Genomic DNA, 14115 nt, shown 5'->3' with positions numbered 1-14115 from the left:
ATTTATATATGACAACAAAGTAGACTCATTGTAACTGTGAAAAAAAAAGGATAAACGTCACAATATTTTTAAATTGTGTTAAACTATATTGTAATATGCTAAATTATATTATACTGTATTATATTTGTGCTATATTGTTCTATGCTATAATATTTTATGCTGTACTGTTTTATGATATATTGCATTATGTTGTGCTATATTATCTTGTATTTTATTATGCTGTTCTATTTTATGCAGCATTACGCTATTTGTTTTTAGTACAGCCTTTTCTTTATCGCCATTTTTTTCTTCCCCTTTTTGAACAATTTACCCCCCTTCAAATGATACAAGTAAAAGTAGAAAATGCACAATTACATGCCGAAAAGTTTTGACGAAATATTAATACACCCGAAAGACAAGTTAAGAATTTTAAATTTTTTTATAAGTTTAATAAAATTTAATAATGACCCGATATTATGTAAAGAGTTAGAAAGCGTTTGCAGTACCAGTCAAAGAATAGATGTGCTAAATCTAAAAAATATATGTGTCATATTAGGAGCACCCGGAAGTGGAAAAACCACATTATTAAAATATGTGTGTCAAAAATTAAATATGAGGGAATGTTATTACGATTCAGAGTTACAAGATCATATGCATTTTGTTAGAAACATTAATGAGGAAGAAGAAAATCGTTATTATTATCATCCGTATAACGACTTCTTGTTATATTCCAACTGTCAAATTGGCAATACTGAAAAATCAAAAATAAGTAAAGTAAGAAAAGAAGAAGATTCATCTAGGAATAATGCATCTAAAAACTGCAAATTAATTGCAGGTTTAGTTAGAAATAATAAGAGGAGTACAATGGAAAGAGGGGAAATTGGTCATATACATAAGATGCTGAAGTTATATTTAGGTAATAATAGCAATAATAGTGGTAGTAATAACATTAGTGGTAATAGCAGTGGCAGTAATAATAGTGGTAGTGCAAAAGCTAAAGAAATGGCGTCAGTAGATTTTATTAATAAAAACTTCAAAAAGGAAATAATAGAATATTTGGTTGAATATAACAACATGAATGGTAGAATAGCTAACGGGTTTTTTAAACTGTACAACTCATTTATAAATATATTAATTGAATTCATTAAAATAGAAAAAAATATATTACAAGAAAGTGATGAAGAATATTACCAAATTCCACTCGTGTCATCCAACGATTCCAATAGAATAATATATAAAAAGTATGTACGAGCAGATCAGATATGCACAAAAGTAAATAGGAACTTATTTCTATCAAATAAATTAAAAAAACAAATCTCTGAACATTGTATAGAAGCTAACAATATAGAAAAGAAATTTCTTATTGATCTATTCGTTGATGATAATTACAGTGAACAGGTAATTACCAACTTAAATGTGTTAACCGATTTACATGATCAAATAAATATAAATTTCATCGAGTCAGAACAGCTAAATAAATTATTAGATGATAAGTTAACATTATACAATAACATAAAGGGGGAATTAAATGATGATTTTGCATTATGTAATGCGCTAAGAGAAGAATTAACTTATTTAATGGAAAAAAAAAAAGTAAAAGAAATCATTCATACATTTATGTTAGACAAAAATAGTGTTTTTAAAAGACAAAAATTGAATAATGTGACAATAAAAGAAATATACGAATCAATTATTTTTTCTAATATTTCAAAAGAAGCAGGTGAAGATAATAATACTACACCAATCAATGATTTATTAAATAAGGAAGTTAAGGATTTTATAGAATTGCATAAATCTAAAGAAATAATAAAAGGACTAATAGAAAATATCAATTTTAAGCACAATTTGAGTGAATACGTAAATATTCATGAAAAATTAAAAAAAAGGGCCAACCGTATAGAAATGCTCAAAAATGTAATTACCAAAAAAATAGAATTTGATTTAATTAATATAGCTAATAATGGTTTATTTAAAAATGTAGAAAATTTAATTACAGACAAATGTTACTCCTCCTGGCGTACAATAGATTTGCTTATAGCAAATGATATGAGCACTTATTTAATTAATAATCTAAATTTAAATAATACGTACAAAGGACTCCTTATGTGTAATGCATTTATAGGTAATTATTTAACAGATATAATAATAATTAACTGTACTCTTGTTAATTACATAAAAGGAGAAGCAATGAATGATTTCATTAGGATAAATAATTCTATTAAAAGAACGAATGAAGGAAGTTTAAGGGTGCGCAGATACCTACTCGACGAAAGAGAGGCATGCATCCTAACAACTATAAATTATACGACGGAAAAAGTAGACTCAAATTTTAATACTGCTAATAATTTGTATGAACATATAAAATTACTATTTGAAGGATACAATGACGATATAAAGGAGGAAGTACCCGATTCAAACTACTTTATAAGTTCAGAATTAATAAATGGTAATCTAAAATTTTCGGATAAATTACTCAAAAAAATGTTAAATTATTCGATTGAAATTCATAAATTAAACAAAAAAATAGTAAGTAACTTGGTCAAATGTAATGACATATTGGAAGAAATCATTTCGTGCTTAAATAAAGACAGCATGTTAAAGGGAAAAATACTTCAAGGTGTTGTTCAATACAAGCAGGGAATCGATAAAATAATTAATTTGCTTGTACCTAACCACTTTGAACAAAAAATGATTAACTTCATTTTGGATACTGATTTATATAAAAAGTTCATGAATATAGATTTAAAAAAAAAGAGAGAAGAGGAAAGGAAAAAAAGTTATTATGAAGAACATTTTATAAGTACCCGTGCAGTTATTATTGATGAATTACCGCTTTCTGAATTGGAGTATTCAGAAGAATTTAGGAACAGTTGTGCCAGCTCTATGAATTTTATATTTAATCGTGTTAATTATTGCAAACAAGAATATTTAAAGCATTTCGTGAAGCAGAGTTATCCCAGAAAAAATTTCGAATGCTATGCAATACATCCTATGATAATTCTTATAAATTCTTTTGAACAAATAAAAACAGTTAATACCTTATTAGGAATTGATATAAACCATTCTCCATATGTTGATTTTATAAAATTAAAAAAAATACATCCATTATATTTGGAAAAAACATTATCAGAAAAATACTACTGTAGGATGATAAACCTGAACAAAAATATAAAACAAGTTATAAAAAATTTTTCATATAATTGTAATGGAGATGTAAGATCTTGTTTTAATGCATTAGATTTTTTAAACAGATTTCCTGACTTAAGTATAATGTCTCTTGAAGAAATAAATAAGATTTCTCTTTTATGTCAAAATGATATATTTGGTTTTGCTAAAAAAGTATTGCATCGCGACATATGCCCCAAATCGTCCTCAAAAAATAATAATTTCCATTCGTTAACGCATTTAAACTTCGATACAGGTTTTAACAGTTCCAGCGCGCATATTATAAATCAAGCGAATGGAAATGTAAGTGGAAATGGAAATGGAATTGAAAGTGAAGGTGGAATTGGATACGTAGCTGGAAATGTTTCAAATACTGTTCTTTATTTATCTTCATTAAGCGTGGTTACAACAAATGACAGCGCGTCGGTTGCTGATAATGTAAAAATTAGTAACACTGAGGAGAATATTCAAACGGGGGGTACAACCCCTTTAAATTTTAATAAGGGGGCACTATCAAGTTATACTGGTAATAATAATAGCAATTCTAATAATGCTGACCTTGTTAATAACATCGGAAGCACAGATGATGAAACAAAGCAAAGGGAAATTTACATGAATATTTTCAAGGAACTAGATGATAAAGCAGATATGATGAGCATATCTGAAAAATTTCAAGTGCTATCGTTATTAAAAGAAAATTTTTTATTTTTTTACAATAGTTTATCAGATATAGCAAGGTTATTTTCTAACTTAAGTATGATAGATTACTCATTTTGTGGAAATGATTGCTCAAATATGTTAATGAGGAAATATTATGATAACTTAAGTGATGAGACTACAAGATTTATAAACGATCATTTTAGACTGACGTATAGATACTACATAACATGTAATAGTACTCCTAAAAAAGTAATTGGCAATTCTTCTATGCCTAATGAATTAGTTGAAAAGCTTCACACAGATTTAAATGAAAAAAGACAAGAAATAGAATATTCGATACAACCCTCTTGCCAGGTCAGAATGTTTTTTACCTTCAAAACAAATAATATGAATAAATATTATCATCATTTCAGTATAGTAAGAAAAGAACTATATGACAGATATATTATGATTGTAATTAAGAAGTTAACTAACCAAAATGTGAATAAAATTGAAGATATTACACCTAAATATAGCTTTTTTTTACGTGGAAATTATGAATTATTCTCTAGTTTTTTTCCTTGTTACATATTATTGATTATAGAATATTGGAATAATCAATATCAAAATGAGTGTAATGTTTTAAATAATCACCAAAAAGACAACTTACTTTTTAATAAAATAAAAATAAATCAAAATGATGGATTTTACTTCAATATATTTTATGATATAATTTATCATTTCAAACCAAATATTGAAGGAGATAAGAAAAGGAATGAACATATTTCTCAAGTAATTTCTTTTGTTGAAACATTTGTTACTCCAAAATTTATAGCTCTTTTCTTTCCCTCTTATTTAAAATATTTAGCAGATGGTACTAAACAAAAACAAAATGTAAAAAATTTGCTCGGAAATCAAGCGGTTTCCACAGAAACGTACTTTGAAATGAGGAATCTGCTTCGATTACATGATATGGAACTGTACAATTACTTCTTTTATTATTAAACGTTTTAGTATACATACATATAATACATGAATGTATGCATGTGTATATATAAGTGTATAGATGTTATAGAGGCACTTCTATCTTCCTTTTTAATATATTTTTTTTTGACAATTCCTCATAAACTATTACTTTACGTTTATATGCCTATATTTCAAGAACTACAATAAAGATTAAAAAGTATAAATTTTTAATTTATACCAAAAAATAAGTTATAGCACATGGGTACATTACGACGGTAAAAAATTACAACTGTGAAGTGGAACATTTTGTTAATTTTCTTGCGTTCAAAAAAAGGAAATAGGAGAAAGGAAAAATGAAATATTAAAAATGAAAAGAAAAAAAAAAAAGAATGAAGGATATGATGCTATACATAAACATACCTGATACATATATGTGCCTTATTTTTGGAAAGCTTATTCAAATAACGAATTACAAAAACAGTGACGTATGACATATATATACACATGCATACATTTATGTATTATCTGTTTTTTAAAAAAATACCATTTAATTGGCGAAAAGATGCAAAAAAAAAAAAAAAAAAATAATAATAATAATAATAATAATAATAATAAAACAAACAAAGGGAAAAATAGCGATGTGCATGCATGCATGCAAATGTTAGTACCGCACAATGCTGCTAATAAATAAAATCGTAGAAGACGGAAATTAGAAGTAGCTGTACTGCAATAAACAATAACATTTTTGTTATTGTTACGTGCTTGATTCTTAAGTATCTACATGGGTATACGTGAATAATATTTTCATTAATTTTGCCATTTACATAGTCATCTATTTTATATGCATCTTCATATCCGTATAAAGGTTTCTCCGAACATATTAAATTAATTGTTGGCAATTCGTCATACTGCTTTACTTTTTGATGAGTATTAAGTAATGGTTCCTTTTTCTCATCATTTTGAAATTTCCTTAAATAATGAAATTTAGAATTAATATTGGAATATGTTTTTGTTCTTATGTGCGTATCTGAATTGTCTTCTACATTATAATAATTAACTTCATTGTTTTCACAATGCGTTCCATTTATTTCGTTTTCGCTATTTACAGCATATGATCCATTTACGTTGTTACTTTCTCTATTTATACTATTTTGAAGAAAATACTCATTTCTAATATTTATATGTTTGTTAAAATCTCTCTTTTTTTTATTATTATTATGTTTTTCACTAAATGATAAGAGGAAATTGTATTTATAATAATTGAAAATGTTGTTTATAGTGTCATCTACATTATTTCCGCCACTTACTTTATTTATTTTGGGGATCACATTATACACATTATCTGGTACTGCCAGTGTGTTTACATCCTTGTACATTTTTATTTTTTTGTTGTATGAATTTATGTGCATAAAATTTTTGTCCTCTGACTGTATATTGTTTTTATTGACACACACGGAATCTTCTGTTTTGAAATTTTTAATTTTTTCTTTATTTACAGCTAATTTATTTTCATCTATAAGTGGAAACATATCATGACCATTTTTAAAAAAATATTTTGTTATGTCAAATTCGGAGGAGTTAGTGTTGGTTATTAGAGCATTCTCTGTATATATGTGCTCATTCTCGTTCTCATTCTCATTCTCGTTGCTCGCTACCATTTCTAAAGGTGCCTGGGTATCTGTGATTATATTTTTTATGCCCTTTTTTGGCTTTTTTCCTAGCCCTGCATCATCATTTGGAATGAAATAATTAAATATGTTTTCGCTGCTTTCTAATGGTACATGCTTGAATTTTCTGCTGTAGTCAACACTTTTTGTTTGAATAAAATCATTAATGATATTAGTATCCGTCGATCTATAATTTAGCAAAGAATTACCACAAGATTTTGAACTTTTCAGAATATGCATAGTATTGAATTTATCTGACTGTACATCGTAGTGAAGCCCTTTTTTACATAAACTTAATGCACGAAAATAATTTTCACTTTTTGATCTTTCATAATAAGAATTCGTAATATCATTTGGTTGAAAAATGTTTTGTACATTTGATACATTTATATTTTTGTTATTTATTACTTTTCCTAATTTATTCTTGTTTTTATTTCCGTCAAAATTCCATGTAAAATTCTGTTTATTATTTATTCCATTAATGAACATGTGAAATTTTTTTTCGAGTTCACTTATATTCCTTTCATATATATCATCGGAAAGATTAATTACTGCGCCCTCCTCTTTTTCTTCATCTTCTTCTACTCCATCCAACTCCTTTTTCTTTTCCTCTCTACTACTTAGTGGACAGTTATCCATTATTGTGTTCACTCCGTATGTTCTTCCCATTTCTTCATATTTTTGTTCGTTCATTTTGTTGCGTTTTGGTTCCGTGAATTCCTGAAGATCTTTAGTCTGTAAAACCGTATCATGCTCTTCGCTATTCTCCTGACTAGCCATTTTCTTTTCCTTAATTGTTATACCAACTGAATGTGGTATTTCCGTAGTAACATTATTTAGGTAATAATTATTCGGAAAAGTAGACGTATTGAAACTATTATGCATTACATTATTACTCTCCTTTATTGTTTTATTAAAATGAGTTTTATTTGTAATACACGAATTGTAAAAATTGTAAATAGTATTTTTTCCATTATAGTTACTTTCTAATATCAATTTTAGATTTAGAAAGGAGTCGAAAATATCAGAGTAATTAATTAAATATTCATCTCTTTCATAACTTTCCTTTACTATTTTTATATCATTATATATATTTCTTGATAAGTCAGCTATTATTTTATCATATAAGATATCATTATCACTAGAATCGGAACTTTGAGAAAATGTTTGCCCATCTTGAATGGAAACTTTTTTGTCTTTTTTGTTCTTTTCAAAACCCATAACTGTTTTGTGCTTTCTTGACCTTCTAATATTATTTGATAGTTTATGTTTCTCTTTTGAATCCTTCTCACTTATGTTTTTTGACTTCATATTGAACAGAGAATTAAATTTTCGAAATTCTAATTTATCTGTTTTGCTTTTCTTTCCGTTATAACATTTTCCTGACATTTTTCTACCTTTTTCTATATCATCTTTACTGTTATAGTTATTATTCTCTTCTTCTTCGAATAAATCGTGGATAGGCAAGGATCCGTTTGTCTCATTTTCCCCCAGTTTTTTTTTGTTAATATTTGGTTCATGATTCTCCACTTTTTCTATGATTCCTTTTTCTTCTATTTCTGTAGGTTTTTTTTTTTTTTTTGCTTCCCAATCACTGCTCTCCTTATGTGTTAATATATAATTATTTTCCACTTTCAACGAGACACATTTTTTTTTTTTTTTTTTCGAATTTTTATTTATTTGATATTCGTCCTTACCAAATTCTGTTATTAATCCTTTGCTTATAGGTACTACATAGTTTTCACATGTATTATCCCAGTTAGATTCCTTCCTATTTTCATCAATATGTTTATTCGAAACGTTACCTAATGGTATTATATTTTTGCTTTTTTCCTCTTCTAAATAGTTCGATAAATTTTTTTCTTTTTCATCTTCACTAATGCGTACACGAGAATTCACATTACCATTTTCAATGATATCATTATCTTGTATAGTCATTGTGCCATTTACTTTATTATCCACTGCAGTAATAAAAGAACTCATTTTTTCAGTACTCACATTAATATCGTTAGAACAGTTAATACTGTTAATTATATTATGTTCATCTGATTTTCTAATTTTGCGTGTATTTGATGTGTGAATGCTATTATTTTTTAAAAAAGTAGCATGGTGCGATTTATGTGGTAACTTTGCTCTATCTAATTTTAGTTCTATATTTTCCTGTTCTTCAGTAGGAGAATAATTCCTCTGAACCTGAAATTTTTTTATAATGCCATTTTGTTCTCCTATCTCTTGTTCCTCCTTAATCTGCTCCTTTTCACCATCTTTGTTTTTTATATTTAAATCAAGAGGGTTATAATGTTCAGTGTCCTTTTCTTTAATGGCAATTTTTGAATAAAAAATATTATACAGTGATTTCTTTTTTTTATATTCTTTTGGATCATATAAAACATGAGTATGCTGCAACGGATTTTTTTCTGAATAGGGAATATTTTTGCAGGCTATTAAATATATAACAGATGGTGCAATGAAATTGCATGTATAGGAAAATATTAGACTAGACCATGTAAAAATATTTTCAAATATGATGCGTGATGTAAAAAAGAATGAGATAAGAAAAGGAAGAATGGTACCAAAAATAAATGCTATTTTTTCTGAACACATATTACTATTTATTAAATTGTATCTAGTAGCAATACAGTACACATATATACCTGGAGCAATGGTTAATAAATCAAAAAGATAAATAGTGACTTTCATATAATTATTTATAAAAGGGTTTTGTAATATATCATATAGTATATTGTCACTATTAATATTCGGATAAGCAGTGCATAAAATATATCCAAAGATATAATAAATAAAACAACAAAAAAAGTTAGATAACCAAACGGTTTTTATAATTTTTACATCTGACTTCATTTCATTTGCCCAACAAGGGATGACTGTGACTGCTGAATAAGCAGATATATAAGATGATAATAATTGTTTAAAATTAAAATCACCAAATGCAGTTGGATATTTTATACCTGCATATTTTTTTATCCCATTATTTGAGATTCCTATATTTGTATTACTATATCTATATAATTTGAGTCCACTTAAAAACATCATTTGGAATATTGTACTCATTAGAAATAAGAATGATATCAATTGTATTTTCATGTTATCTTCTAAATTTGATTGAGAAAAATATATAGATATCGAAGCATTTATTAAATAACCTACTGTTAAACACAGTATGTAATTTTTGTTATAATATAGTTCATTTACGTCAGTAAAGAAGTTTAACTGAAAATTTGGGTACATAACAATACCAACAGTATAACCAAATATATTTATTATTATATTATCAACTGCATGTGATACAATAATTATTGAAATTATATTACTCCCTAATATACTAGCATAGTAACATACTTGCATACACCAAAAAAATATGTTGTTCTTTCCTAAAAAATAACAAACGGTTGATATATATTCATACCTTTTATTAAAATGAATATTATTCGGTATCATTGTCATAGCTCTTAAAAATAATATAGTATTAAAAATTGTTAAAAGACAAATGCCGACATTTGCAATTAGACATGGTAACCATCCTGAACTTTTAAATATATAAGGTATAGATACAATTCCTGAACCGAATATTTGGTTAATTAGATATATATAGCTGGATTTCTTTCCTATTGTCTTATTTCCAAAGTATTTTTTTTCCTTTAGTCTTTTGACCTTTTCTATATATGCCTTTTTATGATCGTACCTTTTGCTATTTTCATATTCATTATATATATTTTCCGTATCTTCTTCTAACAACTTCAATTTATGGTACTCTGTATTTTTTTCCTCATTTAAATGGTTTTGGTAAAACGTAACATCTTTTACTGTCATTATGCTTTGTGCAAAATTATATGTGATTCGTACTGTTATACACTGCTACATGATATTATGCAATGCTGCGTAATTACGCAAATTACTTTGCAATGATGTAATTTTTTTTTTCTTTCTATCTGATTATTCCCGCATCCCTATTTATTGCATCGTATTGATTCTTGTTATTGCTCACTTATTCTTTTTAGTACTTATTAACCCTTGTAATCTTTTATTAATCCTTGTCAATCTTTATAAACTCGTGAATAGATATTTAAAAATAAGAACCCGATTAACATGAAATAACGGTAAGCTTTCAATATTCCCATTTAAATTACTAAAGAAACGCAAAAAGGAAGGTACATAAAGATTTGTACGATATCCTTTAATTTTTACGTTGAAAATGGATATTTATATTTACACATTTGTATATATATATTTATACATGCACATATATAAATGTGTATTTTCCTTTTCCTGCAGAAAAATTGATAAGGGTATTGTGTACCAAATCAATTTTTTTATATTTACGTATTGTTATTAAAATATAATGAGCTCGCGCTATTTTTGTTTTTGTATTATAACACAAAAAAAAAAAAAGGAAAAAAACCCAAAATTAAAGTAAAAAACAAAATTTTAGTGAATTTTTTTTTATAATTCTTTTTCTAATAAAAATTAAAATCTTTTTGTTACTTTACTAGTTCTGCATAAGGTGTTAAATTTTGATCTAAATTAATTCCCTTATATTTAAAACATATTGCTTTTTTTTATTATTTTTTTTTTTTTTAAGATGGGAGATGGGAACATTTTGTATAATGTATTGATATATAAGTGAAGAGGGAAAATTTACACATTATTTTCCAAAATAGTTATACACTATTAACATTTCTTCGAATTTTAAGTAGTATTTGGTTTAATAAAAATTTATAAAATGTGCATAAACGAAGAAATTCATATATTTATAAATCCATAAATTTAAGAATTATAATACAATTTTCTTTTATTTTTTTGCTCTAAGAATTGTATTATATCTTCATGTATGTGTAATTATACGACTATAAAGTACTTGGTCATTTCATTAGCCATCTCTTACAAAATTTTTTTTTAGTATAATAATTATAGACAAATAAAATGAAATAAAAATACCACTACATTGTATAGCAGTTAACTTTTTAAATCTTTTTATCTCAATATCTCGATATCTATTACCCTATTTTATTATACCAATATTTTCATAAGAGGGGTAGAAAAAAAAAAAAAATTAATTTAAATATTAATAGAAAATTTAGAATTAAAAGAAAATACTAGCCAGCTTTTGATAACAGCAAAAGGGGATATATATACATATATATAAGTATAATCTTGTATACATTTACGCATACACTTACTGAAGTGCCTATAAGTCCAATTAAAATGAACCACATGTGGGAATGTAAAATAAAAAAAAACCCAACTAATACTTTTCTGTAATTTTATAAACTGTTGTTTAGGCTCATATGCTTAAGAAAAAGCCATGTGTGTCTATACATATATATATGTATATACAAACCTATATAATTGCGAACCAAATAATGTGTATATTAAAGATAATTTTTCTTAAATTGATGTTCACACATTTATACATCTCACTGACTATTAATACGCTTCTATCATTCAAACTTTTTTTATTTCCCTCTTTGAAAAAAAATTACTATAAATTGGTATTAATTTTGCTAAATCGTTTATTGTGCAATATTTCTAAAAATTTTAATTTTGATTTTATTACTTTTTAAATAAAATTATGCGCAAATGCCTTAATTTTTACGTCCTCTTTTTATTTTTTAAGGATAATATCTTGGTATCAAAAAATATAACAAACTCCTTATTTAGGAAGTTGAAACTTTAATGTATATATGTCTTATTTAAAAAAAAATATAAAAAGGGAATAATATAAAGAGGCATAATATAAAGAGAAATAACATAAAAATGAATAATTGTAAAATGAATAATACATACATGAACAGCTATGGGTTGTAAATTATTCAAAAGAAAAATAGCACGTTTCTGATTAACTCCAAGTTGTAAATATATTTTTCATTATTCATAATAATTTTAAAAATTATAATACTACTACATAACATGATAAATAAATTATAGGGCTATGAATTTATTCCTTTTTAATGTTCAACTGAACCAAATAATCTATTATTTCTTTCACTGTTTTTATGTTGTCTGCTGTTTCATCAGGTATTGTAATATTAAACTCGGATTCAATCTGTGAAAAAAATAAAAATACAAACATTTGTTTTAATATACGTTCAAACAATGGTAAATAGGGAATAATTTCTTACCATAATAATATCTTTTCAAATTACACAAATAATATGATGTACCATAAAAATTTTGTTCAATAATATAATAAAATTATGTTTGCATATATATACTTGCGTACAGGTATATAAATGCATGTATAAAGTATAAAATTACATCTATTAAAAATTCGACGGTATCTAAAAAGTCCCATGCCCTATTATCTTTTGTTTTGTTCTTTTCTAATTCTTCATCATATTTAATTTCAACACCATCAGGTAAGTATTTTTTTAAAACGGTCAAAACTTTTTCTTCAACCTGTTCCTTACTAAATACGTTCACTTCCTCTTTTTCTGTCGAAAAAAAATTTACGCTTTTTCCTTCATTTTTTATAAAGAAATTCCTTTCTTTGAAGAAACTATTACATACATATTTCATTTCATTATTCAAGAGAATATTATTAAAATACCCTCGTTTATACACATTACTAAATTTAACATTCTTATTATTAAGAAAAACTCTTTGAATTATATTTTTTCTCATCTTTTCATAATTATAGAGATATATGCTATTCGTATAATTTTAGAAGTATGTATCACTTTATAAATTATGTATATGTTCAAACCTGTTGTTGACACAGCTGATTTATTTCGAAATTGTTATATTTCTGTTTTATTCTGAATGAATACTTGTAGAAAGGTCAGGAAAATTTACATACGCATTAAGTATGTATAAATGTATGTATGTATATATGTTTGTACTTATTTATTTATGTGTTTATATATGTACGTATATAAATATTTATGTGTACATAAATATGCTACTTGTTTTGCATAGTACTTTTTTATGTACTTACTTTATTTTATATTTTTTGGCTTATATATATATATGTTCTGCACAATAAGGAAGTTTCTTACGTTATAAAATATTGAACGGTGTTTATAAGATAACTGTTGTTCTATGTATGCATAATTTCAAGTTTTAAAAAGTGAAAAATTTTGATTTTGTTTATGCGTTCTTATTGTATTTATTAATTTGCTTTTATTGCATTTATTCGAGTGTTCTTATTGTATCTAATTGTTTTTATTTTAATTATTTATATGTTTTCCTTTTATTAATTAATTTTTTTTTTCTTTTTACTTTTAAGCATATTTTTTAGTCCATTGTAGTTAGCCATTTTTGAAATTGTAAATTTTTTTTAAAAATATTAAAATAAAAAAGAAGAAAAGTGTTAAATAATAGCTTTCCAATTTATATATTTACCCTTTTCAGAAAATAAAAATAAATATTACTAAAAGTGAATAAATTTTTTTTTTTTTTCTTTTTTTGTTTTATTCTGCTTCTACATGATGTATGCATAAAAGCAACAGCTGTTTTAGGATAAAACATATGTAACTCAAAATCAACTGTAGATTTTTAAGCTCTAAAAATGTTTATAACTTAGGATTATTTTGAAACATAGGCATACAATTTTTTTTATTTGCATGTAGCTTTTTCTTTAAGGATCAGAAATGCTTCAGTAAGAATTGCTTCTACACAAAATTTATATAATGATTTCCTTTTTTAGTTAATAGTTTGCATGTAAATAATTTATATGTGT

At 25.4% G+C, this 14115-nt stretch overlaps 3 protein-coding genes across 3 annotated transcripts; 1 reads left to right on the top strand and 2 right to left on the bottom strand.

Moving 5' to 3' along the window:
• Positions 1–342: 342 nt before the first annotated feature.
• Positions 343–4788, top strand: PmUG01_13018400 (conserved Plasmodium protein, unknown function; the record flags this gene model as incomplete). The annotated part of the gene is made up of 1 exon (XM_029007152.1): positions 343–4788. One exon carries the CDS (start codon positions 343–345, stop codon positions 4786–4788), a length of 4446 nt encoding a protein of 1481 aa, XP_028863570.1.
• A 641-nt stretch (positions 4789–5429) lies between these two features.
• On the bottom strand, positions 5430–10247 carry PmUG01_13018300 (amino acid transporter, putative; the record flags this gene model as incomplete). The annotated part of the gene is made up of 1 exon (XM_029007151.1): positions 5430–10247. One exon carries the CDS (start codon positions 10245–10247, stop codon positions 5430–5432), a length of 4818 nt encoding a protein of 1605 aa, XP_028863569.1.
• Positions 10248–12372: 2125 nt separating this feature from the next.
• PmUG01_13018200 (mitochondrial ACP precursor, putative) lies at positions 12373–13058 on the bottom strand (the record flags this gene model as incomplete). Its single annotated transcript, XM_029007150.1, has 2 exons — positions 12373–12480; positions 12693–13058. 2 exons carry the CDS (start codon positions 13056–13058, stop codon positions 12373–12375), a joined length of 474 nt encoding a protein of 157 aa, XP_028863568.1.
• Positions 13059–14115: the final 1057 nt, after the last annotated feature.

This window comes from Plasmodium malariae (assembly GCF_900090045.1).
Source record: "Plasmodium malariae genome assembly, chromosome: 13".
Lineage (NCBI taxonomy): Eukaryota > Apicomplexa > Aconoidasida > Haemosporida > Plasmodiidae > Plasmodium > Plasmodium malariae.
The sequence above is the reverse complement of the archived record's forward strand: the minus strand, read 5'-3'. Positions and strand labels throughout refer to the sequence as shown.